At 41.7% G+C, this 20,179-nt stretch overlaps 4 protein-coding genes across 4 annotated transcripts; 2 read left to right on the top strand and 2 right to left on the bottom strand.

Annotated features, from left to right (window-relative positions):
- Window positions 1-201: 201 nt before the first annotated feature.
- On the bottom strand, window positions 202-2,969 carry ndufb5 (NADH:ubiquinone oxidoreductase subunit B5). Its single transcript, XM_062396282.1, has 6 exons — window positions 2,812-2,969; window positions 2,044-2,126; window positions 1,464-1,530; window positions 1,318-1,379; window positions 637-743; window positions 202-412 (listed from the first exon to the last, which is right to left on the bottom strand). The coding sequence occupies exons 1-6, from the start codon at window positions 2,927-2,929 to the stop codon at window positions 292-294; spliced, it is 558 nt and encodes a 185-aa protein (XP_062252266.1). The 5' UTR covers window positions 2,930-2,969; the 3' UTR covers window positions 202-291.
- Window positions 2,970-3,683: 714 nt separating this feature from the next.
- mrpl47 (mitochondrial ribosomal protein L47) lies at window positions 3,684-6,354 on the top strand. Its single transcript, XM_062396400.1, has 7 exons — window positions 3,684-3,841; window positions 4,752-4,900; window positions 5,110-5,170; window positions 5,250-5,346; window positions 5,503-5,633; window positions 5,842-5,937; window positions 6,054-6,354. The coding sequence occupies exons 1-7, from the start codon at window positions 3,684-3,686 to the stop codon at window positions 6,163-6,165; spliced, it is 804 nt and encodes a 267-aa protein (XP_062252384.1). The 3' UTR covers window positions 6,166-6,354.
- A 169-nt stretch (window positions 6,355-6,523) lies between these two features.
- On the bottom strand, window positions 6,524-15,895 carry actl6a (actin-like 6A). The gene is made up of 14 exons (XM_062395109.1): window positions 15,730-15,895; window positions 14,521-14,597; window positions 12,578-12,752; window positions 11,134-11,234; window positions 10,215-10,312; window positions 10,003-10,097; window positions 9,446-9,552; window positions 9,026-9,115; window positions 8,839-8,900; window positions 8,433-8,547; window positions 8,138-8,218; window positions 7,692-7,787; window positions 7,432-7,518; window positions 6,524-7,196 (listed from the first exon to the last, which is right to left on the bottom strand). Exons 1-14 carry the CDS (start codon window positions 15,752-15,754, stop codon window positions 7,116-7,118), a joined length of 1,290 nt encoding a protein of 429 aa, XP_062251093.1. The 5' UTR covers window positions 15,755-15,895; the 3' UTR covers window positions 6,524-7,115.
- A 29-nt stretch (window positions 15,896-15,924) lies between these two features.
- On the top strand, window positions 15,925-19,879 carry aldh7a1 (aldehyde dehydrogenase 7 family, member A1). The gene is made up of 2 exons (XM_062395108.1): window positions 15,925-16,008; window positions 17,599-19,879. The coding sequence occupies exon 2, from the start codon at window positions 17,605-17,607 to the stop codon at window positions 19,231-19,233; it is 1,629 nt and encodes a 542-aa protein (XP_062251092.1). The 5' UTR covers window positions 15,925-16,008; window positions 17,599-17,604; the 3' UTR covers window positions 19,234-19,879.
- The last annotated feature ends 300 nt before the right edge of the window (window positions 19,880-20,179 follow it).

The raw sequence follows: 20,179 nt of genomic DNA, 5'->3' as shown, positions 1-20,179 counted from the left end.
CATGAATAAGCAGGTGTATGTGTTCCTAATAAAGTGCAGAGTGAATGCATGTATAAAGACAGCTGTGGACTGCAGGAGGACACGCCAACAAGTCAACAAGTGGATTTGAACCTAGGACCTTTGTGTAAGACAACATGCTGTATATGTAATGTTATCTACAGAAACTGCACAAGCCTTTTACAGATCATTCAAGACCAAATATCAGAGTACATAGATACTTTATTTATGCAAGAAGGGGGAAAAATTTACAAACAGTCAGATTCATCAACATGATGTTCAGACACATGTGGATTAATTGTCGGGTGACGACTTTGGGCTGTTGTCAATGAGTTCCTTGTCGAGGGTCTCAACCTGGAACCAGGGGCCGTCTCCCTTGTTCCTCATCTGTCGACGCACCTCCATCTGAGTCAGCCTGTTGTAGACAGAGACAGAGGGTTCATGAAACCACGCTTGCACAGTAGAGTTGTGAATCACAGAGTTGGGAGAATGGATTTCTGGTATTGTGCTACAACCGGCTGAATTTTCTGAATCTCATTAATATCCTTGTGTGATTAAATGTATTTTCTGTTACGGCACAACAAAACACATGGCAGGATGAACGGTACAGCAACACAACACACCTCTCCGAACACTCACCTCATGTCTGCCTTCTCTTTCTCTATTTGGATCGCTGCCATCATCTTCTCATAGTCCTTCACCGGGGAATCATACACGTGCCGTGCGATACACCTGGTGATGGGATGCTGCAATAAAAATGACACACAAGACAAGAGTATGTGTAAAAACTGCAAAACTATTTGATGCAAACAAATTAAAGGTTATCAACAATTTAAGTCGTTCGATGTGATTGTGATCACAGGGCGGCCTCAGCACATTAGTGGATTGATAGCATCATAAATGATCAGTCTCGACTTAAAACAAGCAATATGTGACATCATAATACACACGTAGCATAATGGTATACTTACTATCATGCTTTTCAATTCTGAGATACCATTTTGCCTGACTATTTTCATCTGCTAATAAACAATTAAACCACTTGAACCTTTTCATTGGATTCACAGTTAAATTAAATGTTACCATATTCCTATTTCTAAAATATCACCAATTAAAACTCTTAAGAGTTGTCTGTGAAGGCACCAAGTGACCCTCAGAGATATCTGGGGATTGAATATAAGATTAAACACTTGCAGCAGTTTTAAAACGTTTTTTGATGGTGCGGATGAAGGTGGTGCAATTCTGTCCTTCCCTTAAATCTGTGTTCAAAGCAGTGAAAACCTTCTAAAACAGTTACTGAGGGAAACATCCGGAACATACCTTGTAGTACTCCCAGTGCTCAGGTTCGTATCCCTCAGGAGTTTCAACCAGCTCTGCTTCACCTTCACAACACAATCACACGCTTATTATCAACTGATTCAAACAGGGAGATAAAAAAAACACACAAAATGTACTCGCTCACTTACCAATGAAGATGTTTACAGCTGTGACAAGGACGGCCACAGGGATGCCAGTCAGCAGGACGTAATATTGCTGGGGGGGAGAAGAGGACAATGTAAAACTGAAAAATGGACTGCTGTTGGGCATGAGTGGTGTCCAATACTGGAGGCCTGACCAGAACTACACATCAGGGACACCTAGCATGTGTATTGTAAGGGGCTCAAGGACGTGAAGTTGAGACTTTGGTTATGCGATACTTTTAATATGAATAAACTTTGAATAACTACACGACTAGCTTCAACGGAAGTGATGTTGTTGATCACGAAAACAGCTCCCTCATGACAATAACAACAAATGATGCTCCAGCCATGGTTCAGTGGACTTTGTAGAGCTTCACTGCACGTTGAATAAACTGGTGAACAGGTATTTGTGCAGCAGCGGTGGTTTTACCGCAGCTCACTTTTACGGTGTGAGAAACAAAGCTGTAACCAGCATCTCCACAGGCCAAGGATACAGCCCATTTCAAACAGGCATGTTTAGAATGGTCAGTGCACTTATTACTCAGAACACAGGGGGTAATAAGTACACTGGCGCTCCACTACTCACCAATAAGCGCAGAAATCTCCTGTCATAGAAGTCAGTGGGTTTGACGACAAACATTGACTTTCCATGACCCCAACGAACGGCCACTGTAAAACAAAGTACACCAAAGTCATACAGGACACTGGACACAACAGGACTCTGGTTGTTGATGGAATAAAAAGCACATAGATGATACTTTTCCTCCTCTTAAGAGATCAATGTGATCAAACATGGATGCTGTTTGTTAGTACAATGCAGAATTATATGTGCAGCATTATATCCACATGTTTCTAGAGCAGAATATTATTATGATCCATTATTACAGCTGTATCTTTTTTTGTTCCATCTTGACTTTGTCTTTGTTTCTGTATCTTTCATCTAGATATGTTATTATAGATTTATTAACGTTTACAGAAAGTTGTTCAATGTGCATCCTTTAGATTCTACTGGGCTTCAAAATAGAATAACTAACAACTAATAAAGAGTAGAAGTAGTTCAGCTTTGACATGTCAAAGATGTTGAGAGGAAAACTGCCAACAGCAACACTCTGTATGACATTAATTATATTATATATTATATTTAAACCCTGACTTAAACATCAGCTATCAGACACCACTTGTCTCAATGATACATGAATGCATTTCTGTTTTTGACTTTCTGTTGACAGCAGGGCAGACGCTGCCTGCTAGCTTGTGTTAGCATGCTAACTAGCTCCGGCGCAAGGTCATCAGCAGATACGGCACCGTAAGGAGTGAAACCTCAAACCTGTCGAACAGCCATGATGTCTCTTACCTTTGTCTGTCCTCTGGACGGTCCTGGACAGTAGATGGGCCGCGGTGTTCCCACCCTTCAGAGGACTTAGCCTCGCCGCGAAGGCAGCGGCAGACCTGAGCATACTCATACCCACCATCGCGACTGTGGGCGAACAGTAGGGACCCGCGCTGACTGTTAGGAAACTGAAGCCGCACCCGCCATCTTTAATGAGGGCAAGTAGGGAAAATGCTGAAGTTGGCTTCACACTCGAAATATTTTCTTACGTTAACGATTGATTGAATCGACACCTTTTTACCATTAGTTTCTTTAAAAATAAATTGAAATCTGAGGAATAATGAGACTTTACTTGCAAATAATTAATTTGTACCCTACACGAAATTGGATCTTCATTTCAGATTTGGCTCGAATGTAAATGTCTGAATTTGTTGTTGATTGAGGCTGAAAAAATACGTGGATTAAAAACAAAATAATTAACCTGATGTTGTTGGGTAAACAACAAAATTGCACTGAAACTTAACTGAACATGTTTTTGCTGCGACCACACTGTTCATTTTATATTTTTAATTTGTCTTTACTTTTGTTCTGTCATTTTTTTGTTAATACTAAATCAACACCAGGATTACATTTGGACTGTTTATTGCTCTATCAGGGTTGTCCTTGTGTCCAAGTTTCAATAAAGTTTTTTGTATCTTCCTCCTTAACCTTGGAATCAGAAGCCAACTTCAATGACGTCAGAGTAGTTGCATTTTATTCTAGGTCAACGTTATCATTGATTAGAAACTGGCTATAGAATTAGGATATATATAGGTTATATTTTATCCACGTGAAAAAAATACATGATATATATTGTAAAAAAAAAGTATAATAATAAAATACAGAGAGAGAAATGCATGTTGGGTAATGTGGGAGTAAAGATGGCGGCGTCCTCCTCAGCCGGACGCGTCGTGACTCTCTGCAGACAGTTTCAAAATGTCCTGAGGATTTCTTCAGCGATTAACGCGCAGCCCTGCGTCGTTAATGTGACCAAACACCAGAGTCCCGTTTCCAGGTGAGACTCTTTCAAACTTGACTTTAAACGACGTCAACACCGATTCAGACTCATTCATGTTCGTTTCACAGCCGTGAAGGACTCCGCTGCTCCTCATGTAGTGACCGAGAAGTCTCTGCACACATTCAACACACGTTCCTCTAATGTAAAGAAAGAATCAGAGCTTGGTTCATGAGACAACCTGCTGATATCTGAAGGGTTCAATCCATTCACACCGATAGATGGATTGATTGACTGACTGTCAGGCAGATTGACAGGTCAAACTCCGGGGTCACAGATTGTTTATGTTTCCATTCATAGTGTTGCTTCCGATTGATCATGTTATATTGTGAAGTTATATATTTACTAAATTACTGAAACTTAGAACAGGAAGTCAACGCTTGTAAAGAAATCTGACAGCGATATAGTTTTCAATGCATTTCATAACATGATATTACATATTTTTTAAATATTTCTGACTGAAGTTTTTAAATGTATTATAATAATTATTGATTGCATTATAGATATTTATTTAAAAAGCATAGATTGCCCTTTTAGGAATATATAGTTTAATTAAATTGGCCATTAGAAGGGACTTTGAATGTCCTTGAACAATTGAATAATAATTGAATAGAAAACTTTCCCCTTTAAAAGCTGTGTAAAGAACATCTTTAACTGTATCATTGTGCTGGATATTAACCTATGATTGTAAACAACAATCTATGAAGTCAGTCTCTGTGGCAAAACCGAAAAGGAGGATGTATTGGAGGAAGAGTAGAAGAAATCTTTCTCTCTGCTTCTCTGGTGTTCACTGAAGGAGAGACTTCAAATTCACAATTTAGAATGTAGCTGTTCATTATTCAGGCTGGTGCATGTAAAGTTCATATCAGGGTGGATTATCCCTTTATTGACTTGATTTTGCCTCCACCAGGCCAAAGCCTCCTGTCTGGGCTTCATCCTGGTGCAGTCCGATCAGTTCTGTGGTTCAGTGTCGAGCTCTGCACACGACCGTCAGCAGAAGAGGACTGGAAGAGTTCTTCGACCTCCCTGAGAACTGGGGAGAGACCAATGTGAAGTCAGGTACTCCACTCAAGTATTGTAGTTTGTAGTTTTAATAATAAAGAAATGTTAGAAAATTTAAATCTGGATGTGAATCATGGAGGAAAGGATCATGGCATTTTTGGAGAAATCTAGGGAAGGTTAAAGTCTTGAAAAAAAAAAGTAATAGTGTAAAATTACGACTGAGTCAGTAGTGTTTCATACGGTTTTCTGTGGTCACAACATTGTAGGTGCACCGTGGACTGCCAAACATCTGAGAACAAAGAGCAACGAGGACTTACACAAACTCTGGTAAGGACGGAAGAGTCATCACTGCTTCAGATTATATAAACACTCATCTGCTCTGAGTAACGCTCTGCTTCCCTCTCAGGTATGTGCTGTTGAAAGAGAAGAACTTGCTGCTGACGCTCGAGCAGGAAGCAAGAAGACAAAGGGTTCAGATGCCGAGTCCAGAAAGAATAAGGAAGGTTGGTATGACGTGCGAAATAGTGACAACTAACGTCAGGTCGGCTTTGGTCTTGACCCTAACAGATCTAGGGGGGCTGCAGGGTTTGTATATGTAGCACGGTTGTGTGTTCTGGTGGTGGTAAAGTTCGAGCTAAGGTCAATCTTCCTCTTCCCAGATTGAGCGATCCTTGATCAGGCTGGAGACGGTGGTGAGCGAGAGAGAGACGGCTCTGCGTCTGCTGCAGACAGGACAGGAGAAAGGCCGACCGGGAGCCTGGAGGAGGAACATTTTTGGACACGTCTCCTGGTGAGGGCCGAGTCTCTATATCAAGTCACCCACACGCTGAGGGATTCATTACTCTTCAGTGATAGTTTTAATTCAGTCGTTCAATCAAAATCGGAATGGATCTTGCCATGTGGAGTTTTGTGAATTCAAATAGCTACAAACCATTTTGTGCAGTTGTATTTTAACATATTTTAGTCAGAGATTCATTGTCCTACTTTCTTTCTCTCAGGTATCGATTCAAAGAGTACGCAATTCCTTGGTACATGAATACAAGATACAAGCGGAAGAGGTTCTACACACCCGAGTTTGTCAAACAACACATGAAGTAAGACGCACTCAATTTTTTTAAATAAAGTGAAGTGTGTAGAGAATGTAGCTGAATTACATTAGATCAAATCTGTTCTTTTCGATTTTTCATTCATTCTTTTTTCTGTGTCTCAGGCTGCGTTTAGAGAAGCACCTTCGGAGCAAGGCCAGGAAAGCGAACTTGAAGAGGGACACCGAGGCCAAGCTAAAGGAGAAGTTTCCTCATATGAAGGTTGCATCATCGTGAAGTATCAGGCATCCCTCATGTTATGAAAGATCTGTTCCAAACATCTGTCCAGAAGCAAAACCCTCTCCACTCTGGCCTTTGCCGTCTGAATCAGGGCACTTCTTAAAACTGAAGTCGGTCTAAAACGAGAAAATATGTATGCACTGTTATTTAATCCTATAGGATAAATAAAACCTGGAATATATTGGTCACTGTATTCATACTCTTTATTAATATCTGTTTTCCCTCTGAATGTCTTGAGTCAAGTTATAGTTTGGGCATCATGACCTTGGATGACCTTTAATGAAACCACACTCGCACCATGCTAGATGTAAAGTATGCAGTCACTATTTCAACAAACTGATAGGACAAAAAGGAGTATTTTCTTAAAAAGACTTTATACCCATTGACAAGCAAAACATGAAAATTAAATACAGATTTATTTGAGTTGACACATCGTTGAGTACAGGCTGGCTGATGATTTTACTTACTACACAGAAAGAGGCTCATGAAAAAGATATTGCCCCAAACTAAGGTTGTTCCTCCCAACACACATCCTAAAAACATGTTGACCTTGTCAGTGTTCTGTAGAAACCTTGCACAGTTAATTGTGTGTTTCTTACCTCGTGGTACCTCAGTGTGAAGAAAAACCTGACTTAATGAACTCCAGTATAAACTGGCTAAAACAAGACTTTGAATGTGCAAGGTTCCCACAACAACAATCTAAATTGAAGGCAACAAACAGACATTTATGACACAAACAAAAATAAACATTTCTTCATCGTGACACAGCTTATATTGTTGATGGTTGTTTGATTTCTACAACAAAATCCCAGACAGGCATATGGATGAACTCGGTATTAAAAAAAGAAATGATACAAAACAAGTGATCCTCCAAAGATGAGTCTGGGGTCAGTGGTGAAGGACTGGTGACGCTGAGCTTATGGCGAAGACAATGATAAACAGAAAGATCAAGGGCACTTCCTGTCCACACACTGCTTTCCGCCCTCCTCGTACTCCTGTTTGGAGATCCACATCTGCTGGAAGGTTCCCTGGCACAGCGAGACAAAGAGGTTTGGTTTGAATAAAATCTAAACTCAGCAATCAGTAAATTCATGACAGGATAATGTACTGTATCTTAAATGGCTACTGCCTTGGGCCCCCGAAGATCCCTTAATTTGCTCCTGCTCTGGAGTTTAAAATCCAATCAGTCTTGAAGATTAAAAGACCATGTTTTTAAATGTGGATTTATCTTATAATACAGTTCTGACTGCTGTGTGTCCTTACCAGTGATGCAAGGATGGAGCCTCCTATCCAGGCACTGAACCGGCGCTCCACCGTTGTGTTGTTGGCGATTAGCTTCAGTCTCATGCTCTGAAAATCACAGATAAACTTGTTTAACTCTGACAGGAAGTAGTTTTCAGGGACCTGTTTGAAGATCATACCACATTTATTTACAAGTGAGATTTATAGAAATGCAGTGTCTCTTCAAAGGATAATTCTAAAGAAATAGGCAAGTTTCTGGGATTTATAGCACATGAACTGACCGGCGGTGTTTTCTGGGAGAGTTCTCTGTTCAGTCGGTCGGTGAAGCCCTGAATGAGTGTGTTTCCTCCGGTCACCACCACACTGCCGTACAGTCCCTACAACACAGCAGGGGAGAGTTTCTTTTAAGTCAGTGCTGGAAACTGACACATGTATACATTCTTGGAGGTATATAACAGAAAGGCACCCAATCTGCATATAGAAGCCTTGTCTCAGATAAGAGGTTTGCTGTCAACACACCTCAAAGAAAAGATGTTGCATTCATAGTTTGGCTAATTGTTTTCAGTAGAACAAATAAAGTTAGAGCAAGACACCTTTACCAGTAAACAATCATCAGAAAATTATCCTAGAGAATAGCATAAGCTACAGTGATACAATTTAACCAGAATATATAAAATAACAGTCAACACATTTTAGCCAATACAAATCGTAGCAGATTGATATTCACCGGTCGAATGTCGATGTCACACATTCCCACACTGGTTGTCACCACGTGGCCGACTCCTAACATGGTGTTTCCAGACAGGCCCTGAAGTGACAGAACAAAGTGAAGCATTAATGTACAGACATAAAACACTGTATTCATAAACCATGAGAGAGCCAGACATTTATAAACTTGTATCAACTTTTCTAAAATGTATTATTTGCACTAATATTCAGTAATGATTATGTTGACCCATTCTGGCCGAGGCTGCTCTGTTAGCTCCACCTTAATGTAGCTTGTTGAGCATGCACACACATACCTTGGCATTAGAGGGGTCAAACAAACCCTCCGGGATCTTCAGTCTCTCAGCTCCAAAGTCACAGTTGTAGCCGTTGGGCAGCTCGTAGTGAACCGTGGGCATCTGTGCAGCAACTCTGTGAGGGGAAATGCAAGGAGGGTTCCATGTCAGTAACATACATTGAGAGGTTGAGTAAAAGGCATTTTTACATCAAACTTATCGTTCCAACCAAATACATATATGACACCCTGGCAAAAATGAACACAAAACTTCTTCATACACTGACGACCATGTGAGGAAATATTTGTGTGAGAAATAGTGGCCCAAATATTTTTGAGACTGTAAACTATACCACTAATGTTCTTGTGCTAGCAAAGACTCGTAGAATTAGGTCAAAGTAATAGACAGATCCAGAGTAAGTTCTTACTGTTCATCATATGGAGAATCTGAGACCTGCAGCACGGACGCCTGGAAGTCCTGGATCACACACTGTCAACAGGAAGACAAACTAGTTGACACACATTCTTGAAACAACAAGCGGAGGACTCGCTTATCAGAGAAGGCTCAACACAAACGTGATACTGAATGTAGTCACAGAAGAGTTGCGTGCTTACGTTACACATGTAGTTGTGCCATGAGCGAGTGACCTGAGGTAATTTCTCCTTTTTCTTCCAACTGGCTGAAGATCCCTCCCGCACGACATCCTGTAATGACAAGCACGCACTGGGTTTGACACTCGCTCCTCTGAGGGATGGGGATAGTAAAGCTTGATACAAACTGTGTGGATGATTTTAATTCTAATCATATTTGCCATTTTAATCTGATTATGAATTTCTGATTCTAAATCTATCAATTCACTTATGTTATCTGTTCATAATGTTAACAACATGAATGAGTGCAAACATTTCAATTACCAGTCCACCATCTACACCTGCATAGCCAATATTACTACTATTCTACTTACTTATTACAAAAAACATTCCACCTCTATATACTAGATTGAGGATTAAAATAGGCGCCTGTTTGATTCTCACCTTTGATGCAATCATATAAGGAGGGATTATTTCAACGCTTAACTCTTGGAACAGCTCTCTGCACTGCATGCTCATGAAGTCTCCTGCGAGGGGCGACTTGACGATGCCTGTCAGACAGAGAATGGAAAAAAACACAACTCAGACCAAGAGGAACACAGTAAATCTCCACCTTGTTTACCTGGAACACAGCAGTCTTTTGCAGTTCTTAAAGAGATTCTCTATAATCTGACCCTTCTCAAGGGGGATGGGATTATTAGGGATTGACAACTTTCATCCACTGAAAATTCCTATTGTCCAAGATCAACTGAGCACCGTTACAGAAGCGTGTAAAAATTGAACAGTTGTAGTTAGAGCTGACTTGAAAAAGACATGGAAAGTGTGGGGTGCTTGTTCCAACCAGTAGATGGCAACATAAATCACAGGAGAAGAGCACCTCCGTCTATGGAGGATGCACAACTATTAATCCTGGAAGTGTTGCATGTGTTCCCTCTACGGTTTATACGCCAGTAAGCAAAAAAAACCTGCAGGTCTATTCAATAACAAATCATTTGTCTTACCTTGCTGCAGGACGTAGCCATCATGTACTGGAATAGCTGTTGTATGCGTGGCACCGCTGTCCAGGACCAAGCCTGTAGACCGCCCATTAGCAAAGCTTGGAAACCCAGAGTCAAGGAAATGCAATGCAGTTCAACATGAAAAAAACGGTACCATTATCTATTAAATGACTAATATCATCCTTTTCTGGATGAAGTGCAGCAGTGAAGGATACGCAGAGAGCACGGCTGATTTACAAAGGAAGAAGGCAGGAATGTTGTAATGTTCAAACATTAGCTCTGTGAGTTTCTCCCGTTTCGCTCTTGTGTTCCACTGCAGACACAAAACAGAATGTTAAGCCACTCACAAACAGGGGCGGACTGGGGGAAAAAAGTGGCCCGGGAGTTTCTGTCAGACCGGCCCACTCAATACACGGCGGTGCGCATGCGTATAACTGGGTGCCGCGTTGCGTGTATGTATGCAAATCCAAATTCTCTACACTTCGGCTGTGTAAGAACCAATTTAGAGGTGTTTATTAATAAGGTGGAGATCTTTTCTTACTTTGGACTTCCGAAGTCTGTAAAACACATATTAAAAGACACTTAAAAAAAAATCGAAAAATAGTCACCATGAGTGTGAAGACCGATTGCGAGTAGCAGTATAAAAGCAGTCAGTGCGAATAGATAGGTATAGCTCTTGGAGAAAATTACGCTTGTGCCGCTGTTTCAACCATTGTAGGGCTGATGCGATGATGGGCGTGGGCCGGTACATCATAGTGATGGGCCGTTGGATTTATATTTTCGGCCATCGGCCCACCGGGGATGTCCCCGGTATTCCCGATGGCCAGTCCGCCCCTGCTCACAAACCATTACTGTCAGCACAACACAAATTATATACATGTAATATTTACATTTCTCCATGACGTGACGAGGACAAGCACAACAAAATAACTCTTTACGGAGCTCCAAGCCAAGTGGACTTTCTTATCCTCACCAGTATTTAACTAAGTTTGTTAAAATTGTAATGGCAAACTCAGACTTCAAATATTAACATTAAGTGAGGACAAATATTCAAAACAGCATGAATATGACCTTTGTACAACTACAGGAAATGTGGCCTCTGTGTCGTTACACATTAAACAAAATATAACTCACCGATGCTTCGGACATGAGCACTGGATGCATACTGGGCTCAGACTTGAAGTGCATCTTGTAGGTGTGATCCAAAATGGCCTGGAAACTGTCCCAGTCTTCAACTGTAAAATGAGAGGGAGAGAACACTTGAGTCATAGTTGCTGATTTATTACTTTCAACTTTTAGCAGACTCAAAAAACATGATTATCATTAACTTTTTTGGTGTGCAAGCAACATAAAAATACTCCTTTAGAGCTGCAACCAAGGATTATTTGCATTATCAATTCATCTGCTTATCAATTTCTGATTTAATCAGTTAAGAATTTGGTCAGAAAATGTCCCATAGCTCGAGTTTTTTAAAAACCGAGTCTCTTCAAATAGCAAGCAGGTAACTCCCAAAATATTGGTCAACTTTGCTCGAAATACAATTGTTGGGATATTTTTTGGACTTATTGATGAAATTACTGATCAGCATTGCTCTTGATTTTCTTACCACATGGAAAGTCCTTCCACATATAAGTTTAAGTCATACTATACCTAAACATGCAGTTACATATTTATTGGAGCACGTCGATAAAAAGGAGCAAATGTGGGTCTTTTAATTCCAATTAAAATATATCTGATTGTATTTGTGTACTCATATATATATTGGATACGGATGTATACAGATTTTCTAACCCCAAACATGATAATCGGCCTCAGAAAATCCTTAATGGTTAGCTCTGTCACTTATAACATATTTAATTTTAGGCATAGTCCTACAAAAAATATAGAGTCACAAAAAAAGTGTCTTTCTTTGTCATTACTGGGTCAGATGGTGGAGAAAATAGAGCGATGATGAGCTTTTTTAGATAATTATTTGAGCACCAGTGTTCCAGGTCAGCACTCTGAGGGGGCGGTGGTCCCACCGTGCCGTTCTGCTGCAATTAAGATCGGTGTCACACTCGTCTCTAAATAGCCTGACAGCCAAATTGTATTGGACCAGATTGTGAGGGGCATCATCATCATCATCATCATCATCATCATCAGCTAGGTCAGTGCAGCAGACCAATAGTTGCACATCTACTGTCTAAGATACTTCTGAGGTGACATACAAAAGGCCCCTGCTGGTGATCATGTGCAGAAAATTTTGACTTTAAATGTTTTGAATAGTACTGAAACAATTCTTGGATTACTTGGGACAAATCTTTCTTTTCCATTATGGATTTATCTTCTAAACAGACTGTAACAAAAAAACAGGGTCCTACACTCATTAACAGCTCATGTACATGGAACCCATGAGTCCTCTCTCAGCACTGCAAACAAATATGCATCAGTCAATTCTACGAGTGTATAAACCAAGTTCTCCCTGTATGTGATATTTCTGGCCACTTATTACTGACCACAACCTCAGGCAAAGCAGCAAAGAAACAAAAATGGTCTTTACATCTTAGTGCTTTAAATTAAACATCAACCAAATACTCACTCATGCCATTCTTGAGCGGAGACATGACGTCCATGTTCTCTCTGGGTACCCTCAGCTGGTTGGTATCAATGTAATAGGAAGTTCCGCTTTGCTTGCTCTTCTCCCCGTCCGTCTCCATCGGCGTGCTGCCATCCTCTCGGTCCACAGTCACACCTATGACCGTGGGGAAGTCCGCCTGAACCAAGCCAAATCAGCACAGGACACAATTCAAGACACATGCTCACAAACCCAAAATCAGCTTCGCCATAGTGACACAAGAGCAAAAATACAAAACCTATAAGAAGTTTATCCAAGAGTCAAAACATGCATGAATAAAATCCCATTTTGTGAAACACTGAAGGTGCTGAAGTGTGACGCAATGCTGCCTTGATTTATGAGAACAAAAAGTGCAAGTTGTTTGGAAACAATAAAAAGTACCAGATTTTATCATCCAATGATGTTGCTTGTATTTCACAATTCAGCATGCATTAACATAGGCTCCATACTCTCACTCGAGAGGGGGGGGGGGGGGGGGGGGGGCTATGTGTTGGTAAGACTAGTTCAGGGGTCGGTAACGAATTAGTTTTCATATGATGAACGTGAGTGAAAGTCACGTTCACGTTCCTTTTTTAATCGTATCAGGCCGTCATGAAATACTAGGAATGGGCGAGTGTGTGTGTGCGGACACACACACAGAGCCGGGGCCCTGCCCCGCGGGCGCACACTCGCTCAGAGAGACACAGTGAGCTCATTCACATTGAAGCAGCCTCTCAGTGACTGACTGCTTCTTATCAGTGGAAACACTGAGTTTATCTGGTCACAGCTGAACAGAGATCAGAGCAGAAGCTGCATTTGGTTTGTACCGAGCTTCCGTTTCTGTGTCGGCCTCCAGTCTGACCTGCTCCTCACATTCTGTTTTAATATTCTGTCAACTAAAATATGCGTCACATCCTATTACGTCCCGGCGCTCTTCCCTGCAGGTCGCTAATCTATAGTGTTCGACCCCCGGCCTCAGTAAACTAACCATGGATAAATCCCCAAAACGAAAAGTCTGGGAGAAAATATAGTTTAATTCTGCGTGGACAGATTCATTTTTTTTCACTGCCAACGATGCAGGTTTACCTGTGTACTTGATATGTGGCGAGGAATTAGCATACCAAAAAAATATAATGTTTAAAGAAGATGAGCAAAAAAAGCATAGTTCTGTGTCTCATTTATTTCAAAGAAGGCCTACACAAGTATTATGTTCTCCTCTTCATAAGAGTTTGTTTTTTTTCCTTTTTTGTAACACGAAAAAGTAGCAGTTAAATGTCAACAGTTTTTTTTATTGTCGTTCTATAATTTAATAAATGCAACAAACTATAGTTTTTTATATATATAATATAACTATATATATATAACTTTATAACCTGTGTTATCAAATATGTTTTGCGGCTCCAGGCAGATTTAATTTGGGGGAAGAGGGGGCAAAATGGCTCTTTCGATAGTAAAGGTTGCCTACCCCTGGACTAGTTGGAGGTGGTATAACACAGTGGAACAAAATACAGTGTATCAAGCATCAACATGCTTCTGTCACTGTAAAAAAAATAGGGATGACTTCAGAGGGCACTAAACCCACTATGACTGGGTCTGGGATGCCTGTCGTATGGTATTTGCATTAGAACAGTAGTATGTCGGCCAATGACAGTACAGTCGGCTGAGGAGCAATGAGCATCCATTTTGACACTTTGCTCATCAAAATGATGTTATCAAAAACTCTCCATCTGTAGCGCAGATCAAATCATAGCACAGATGAATCCAGACCGAGCTAACACTCCAGAATGATCTGAACTCAATTTATTCTGTCTGTCTCCAGGGTGACAGACCTCCTTTCTTGACATTGGCTTACCCCCAGAAGGAAGTTGAAGATGCACAGAGGAGGAAAAGACACATTGTTAATCAGGTCATCGGAATGATCCACTTACCTTGGGACAGTCTTCTCCTGCATAGCCAGCTCTCACAGAATAAGAGCCAATGTCAAACACCAACGCTCCCACCTCATCTGCAGAAATGAAAGAAGTGCAAATTGAGCAATATTTTCCACCACATTATAAAGGATAGGGATGCAATCGTGAACAATGTATAACCAGCATATTATGGATATCTATTTTTCAGGTCTTAACTTTATTAAGTGTGTTTCCTGATGTTATATGTAGGCCAATTATCCACTGAGGAAAAGTTCAGTACAGTTTACTTAGCAATAAATGTCAACAAATATATAGTTCGAATAAATATCTAAATTTAAAATTCAACTTTTTCATATAGTTTAATTATATTATCTCCCATCAACCCAAAAACGTTGACATTTCCACAACAAACATTAAACACAGACAAATGATTGAAACATTTCAAATAAATAGATCAACTATGTCCCACAGACAAATCAGACCTGATACTTTAGTTTGAGTTGTCACATGTGTGTATCTGGTGAAAAGATACAAAACACAATCTAATAACTTTTAACTTAAATTAAGATGCTGTGTGCACAAGTGTTTACAACAATGACGTATTTCTCCCTCCAACCTCCATCACACAGCTCACGCTTCTGGGATCAGACTATAACCTGAATACGGTGTGTTACAATGCTATTTTAACCTGTTGTGCACCAGTCAAAAGTTGCATAACATAGCCGATGTAGTTTTAAGTGCAGTGTAGTTAGCATTGCCAATAACAACAGTATGCATGTTGTAATTTTGATTGCATTGGATCCACTTGATGAAAAAGTTAATAAACAGATTTGGGGATGTTTGGAGACGTGTATCTAAACTTCTAACAAAGCTGTGTTTAACACAACTTTACACAAACAACGGGGTGCATTCAAGAGCTCGATACTTTCATTCATTTCCTTGCTAGCTAGCCAGCTAGCGGCACAGAGCCTGGTTTACATTGTTGCTGCATAAACAAACAACGCTTGAGCTCAAATAAAACGCATTTAAATAGATGATAAATAAACAAATTATCTGACGTGTAGCGACAACACGTGCCAATGAGAGCGTAGTTTTAACTAGTTTGCTGTTGGACTGCGCGTAAGCTTGGCTAGTGTGGCTAGCTAGCTACGAAGCATGCTAAAGCTACAACACGGGACAACGTGGAAACCCATTCGGTTGTAATTGACATCAAAACGCGTGACTCACCGCCTCCGTACACTCCGCCACTCATCCTCTAAACGATCGCGGCAGTAACCGTGTCGGTGCAGGAGATTTCAGCCAGAAACACAGCCGCTGGTCGGTTGATCGCAACAAAGAGGCTCCGCTAGCTGGGATCGGTTTGATCGCTGTGACGTAGCAGGCGCCACACTGCTTCCAGCCCGCTGACCAATCACAGCGCAGCGCACCGGCACTACTTCCGCCACGGCAACAGCAAGTTCTTCCCTGACGAGGATCGGACGTGGCCTCCGACAGCCCGACATCAACGTGAGTTAAAAACTGTGAACAACACGTAGAAAGTCTCTGTGAAGCGATCGGAAGCGGGAGGGCAGGAAGCGGGGGCTCAGCTTTTGCATCGGCAGGCTGCTGTTAGTGGCTGTGAACTTGCAGGACCTTGACTCACGGTCGTCAAGACGTGGATCTCGGTCACAGTGTCACTCACATGTTGCAGAAACTTCCTGCACTCACCTGAATAGCTTGCAGCGTGAAGGCCTTTAAACGAAGTGAATAACTGATGGTGCTTTGGTTGAGATTCAGATATTTCGTCTGTGTTGAATGTGCTCCCGCTGTAACACACAAGATCCAGGTTTCACAACCTCGTGGTGGCTCTGCCTCTGCTGCTGTGGGATTAACTGCGCAAGCACGAATGGTGGGGCTGGTGCGTTCAGCAGTGAAATAAAGTAATTTGCAGCTTTAGAATTGTGATTCACAGCCAAAGATAATCTGTGGAAACAGTGTTTGACCTGTTGCATGTAGTTGAATGAGTTTCAGCTATTTTTATAGGACTGTGCAAAATGTTTAAGTCATTTAAAGTCATAATGCTTTTAATAACATTGCACTGAATACGTTTTATTGATCAAAGTGCAGTAAAAATGAAATCTAAATCAAATCCACGTACAAAGTCACCTTTAAAACAGCCCCAGTTGTCAACGCAGACTCATGCATGGCCTTGAAGTTTCCTGGCAGGTGTGTGAACTTGTCACAGTTATGTGAGTTTAGTGTGTGTCTGTTTCTTCATGTACCCTCAGACAGGCTCCATGATAGTGGGACCAGGGCTCCATGGAGGCCACACCATTTGTTTTCAGAACAACCTGTTTTTTTTCTTCCTGAGGATTGTTCTTTACCGCTCTGACTGGGGGGGGGTCATTTGAAAACATATCACACTCTACTTCTATGCTAATATATGGCCCTGAACCTGATGACTGTTCTTACTCCCTGTAGAACATGTGCACTGTATCCAGCAGTTGAAAGTGACACAGCTAAGGCAACTTTAAAATGATGTATCAAGACGAGAAAAAACAGATTCCTGAGTGGGGTTACTTCTAAAGGCGTCTGCTCCACGAACATTATAGTTTGCACTGCAGAGAGTAGATGGATAGATATAGATATTTTTTAATAAAGACAGTATTAACTTGTCTTATGTATTTGTTTTAACATTTATTTTCATTTTTATATTCTATTATTCATTTGTATATTTTTTGTATTTTCTCCCCGATACACATTCTAATCAACCTAATTTATAAGGCAATAAAGTATGGCATCTTGAATCTTATCCATGTTGAAATTTAAAGTACATTTTCGACCTTGGAAACATCCTTTGACAGAACAGGACCTGACATGATTCATCAAGTTAATATTTGATTGCTGTTGGATTTAATTTTGATTATAGCTCAATCCTTTAAAGTCCTTTTCGGTCTCTTGTCAAAAACATTCATTCCGTTGTAGCTCTTAATAATAGTCAGTTGCAGGGTCTAATGTTTTATGTTGTGGTTAAATTGGGCCATCAACGATTATTTTGAATTGTTCTCCAAACTTCTTAAACGTGTAAAATTAATTTTTAACTTTGTCTGCTTCCAGCACCAAATGCAGCGCTGCCTCACTCTGACTTTTGCCCGGCACAGCAGCCTCCTGTTGAGAAATAAATTAGCATCTGTCCACTGTCAGCGGACGGCAGCCATGTCAGGTCTCCTCATCAACCAGCCCAAGTACGCCTGGCTGAAAGAGCTCGGCCTGTCTGAGGACAATCCCGGTGTGTACAACGGGAGCTGGGGGGGTAGCGGCGAGGTCATCACGTCCTACTGTCCCGCCAACAATGAGCCGATTGCCAGAGTAACCCAGGCCACCATGGGGGAGTATGAAGAAACCGTCCAGAAGGCAAGGGAGGCCTGGAAGATTTGGGCAGATATTCCAGCCCCAAAGAGAGGGGAGATTGTGAGGCAGATTGGCGACGCTCTAAGAAAGAAGATCAGTGTCCTCGGAAGCCTTGTGTCTTTGGAAATGGGCAAGATCTATGTTGAGGGAGTGGGCGAGGTCCAGGAATACGTCGATGTCTGCGATTACGCTGTTGGTCTGTCTAGAATGATTGGCGGCCCCATCTTGCCCTCAGAAAGACCAGGCCACGCTCTGATCGAGCAGTGGAACCCAGTCGGACTTGTCGGCATCATCACTGCCTTTAACTTCCCTGTGGCTGTGTATGGCTGGAACAATGCCCTCGCTCTCACCTGTGGCAACGTCTGCCTGTGGAAAGGAGCTCCAACCACTCCTCTCACAAGTGTCGCAGTTAGCAGGATCGTGGCTGAGGTGCTGGAGCACAACAAGCTGCCCGGTGCGATCTGCTCCATGACCTGCGGAGGAGCCGATATCGGTACGGCCATGGCGAAGGACGAGCGCGTGAATCTGCTGTCGTTCACTGGCAGCACCCATGTTGGCAAGATGGTGGCCATGATGGTGCAGGAAAGGTTCGGTCGCAACCTCTTGGAGCTCGGCGGAAACAACGCCATCATCGTGTTTGAGGACGCTGACCTAAACCTTGTCGTGCCCGCCACTGTCTTTGCTTCTGTGGGAACCGCTGGCCAACGCTGCACCACCACCAGGAGATTGATTCTGCACGAGAGCGTTCATGACACGGTGGTTGAGAGGGTCGCCAAGGCCTACAAACAAGTCCGCATCGGAGACCCTGAGGATCCCAGCACCCTTTATGGACCTCTGCACACCAAGCAAGCTGTGGATCAGTACCTTGCAGCCATTGAGCAGGCCAAGCAACAGGGCGGCACTCTGGTCTGTGGAGGAAAGGTGATTGACCGTCCTGGAAACTACGTAGAGCCCACCATTATCACGGGGCTGGCTCACGACGCCGCCATCGTCCACACAGAAACCTTTGTCCCCATCCTCTACGTCCTCAAGTTCAAGACGGAAGAGGAGTCGTTCGCCTGGAACAACGAGGTCAAGCAGGGTCTGTCCAGCAGCATCTTCACCAAGGATATGGGCCGGGTGTTCCGCTGGTTGGGGCCTAAAGGATCCGACTGCGGCATCGTGAATGTCAACATTCCTACAAGCGGAGCTGAGATCGGAGGAGCCTTCGGTGGGGAGAAACACACAGGAGGTGGAAGAGAGTCCGGCAGCGACTCGTGGAAGCAGTACATGAGGCGTTCAACGTGCACAATTAACTACAGCAAGGATCTCCCTCTGGCCCAGGGAATCAAGTTCGAGTGAAGCTTTGCAGAAGATTAATTAAGCTTCGAATGTTGCCCAAAAGAACAACACTAAATCTTTTAGGAGTGTTGCTTAAGATGAGATCAGGGATTGTGAAAGGTCAATTAAATTCGAAAAAATAAAAAGGATCAAATCTATGTCTGCTGTTGAGTTTTGATATTAATCCTGAATTGAAGGTTTGATAATAAAAAAAAAGGTAAAATATGGTTCCCCCCTACATGTTGGTGTGCACTTTCCTAATAGCACTTAAAGTGGGTTTGAGTGCTGGATTACTGTATCAGAAACTGAATTCAGTATAAAAATAACTATTTTGGAATAACATGGAAAATGTTCAGATGTGAGTTGTCTGGATAATAGATTCTATATGTATAGAAAGATGCCCTTGATTGCGAGTTACTGAAATTCTAACAATCACAGTCTGCTTGAAAGAAGATGAAGGTTTCAAGATCCTAGGAACAAACAAATGCAGGTTAATAGAAAGTATCTGTTAAAACACTTGCATGTCTATGAACTACAGCATTAATTTAGTGTTCAGCAACAGTATTTAAAGCAGTTACTGTACTCTACTCTGCATCTAAAGCCCCTTCAACAAACTGTCACAATGTGCTTAGTACAACAATCAATAAAGGCTTCTTGGTGACGTGTCTACTGGTTCTGTGTTTTCTTTCCCACCTTTTTTATGATCTCTTATCTTCTCAAATTTGTTCAATCACAAGCTGCAAATTTGGACGGCTGCAGTAAATTAAGACGGATGCAGTGAAGATATTGAAAAATGGAAATAAAAATGTCCTTGAAATGAATGTCTAATTTAAGTGTAACATTTTTTCCTAGACATTGTTGATGCTGTTTTGAAAACAAAAAGATTTATCTTAAATTTCAGGCTTGTTTTTCATTCCAGATAAGAAGTGGTTGGGCTTTTCAAAAGACAAACATGTGTAAATCTGTG

The sequence above is a fragment of the Platichthys flesus genome, chromosome 9 (genome assembly GCF_949316205.1).
Source record: "Platichthys flesus chromosome 9, fPlaFle2.1, whole genome shotgun sequence".
Classification (NCBI taxonomy): Eukaryota; Metazoa; Chordata; class Actinopteri; order Pleuronectiformes; family Pleuronectidae; genus Platichthys; species Platichthys flesus.
The sequence above is the reverse complement of the archived record's forward strand: the minus strand, read 5'-3'. Positions and strand labels throughout refer to the sequence as shown.

Bases quoted from the DNA above. Each gene is read 5' to 3' on its own strand.
- ndufb5 (XM_062396282.1), bottom strand. From the start codon at position 2,929: ATGGTGGGTATGAGTATGCTCAGGTCTGCCGCTGCCTTCGCGGCGAGG. The intron at 1,380-1,463 runs GTAAGTGAGCGA...TGTGTTGTGAAG, and splicing joins AGCTGTAAACATCTTCATTG to GTGAAGCAGAGCTGGTTGAA. The intron at 744-1,317 runs GTATGTTCCGGA...TTTTTATTGCAG, and splicing joins AGCACTGGGAGTACTACAAG to CATCCCATCACCAGGTGTAT.
- mrpl47 (XM_062396400.1), top strand. From the start codon at position 3,684: ATGTTGGGTAATGTGGGAGTAAAGATGGCGGCGTCCTCCTCAGCCGGA. The intron at 3,842-4,751 runs GTGAGACTCTTT...TGCCTCCACCAG, and splicing joins CACCAGAGTCCCGTTTCCAG to GCCAAAGCCTCCTGTCTGGG. The intron at 5,938-6,053 runs GTAAGACGCACT...TCTGTGTCTCAG, and splicing joins TTTGTCAAACAACACATGAA to GCTGCGTTTAGAGAAGCACC.
- actl6a (XM_062395109.1), bottom strand. From the start codon at position 15,754: ATGAGTGGCGGAGTGTACGGAGGCG. The intron at 9,553-10,002 runs GTAAGACAAATG...TCTGTCTGACAG, and splicing joins TGGCTACGTCCTGCAGCAAG to GCATCGTCAAGTCGCCCCTC. The intron at 9,116-9,445 runs GTGAGAATCAAA...TTGTCATTACAG, and splicing joins CTTATATGATTGCATCAAAG to GATGTCGTGCGGGAGGGATC.
- aldh7a1 (XM_062395108.1), top strand. From the start codon at position 17,605: ATGCAGCGCTGCCTCACTCTGACTTTTGCCCGGCACAGCAGCCTCCTG.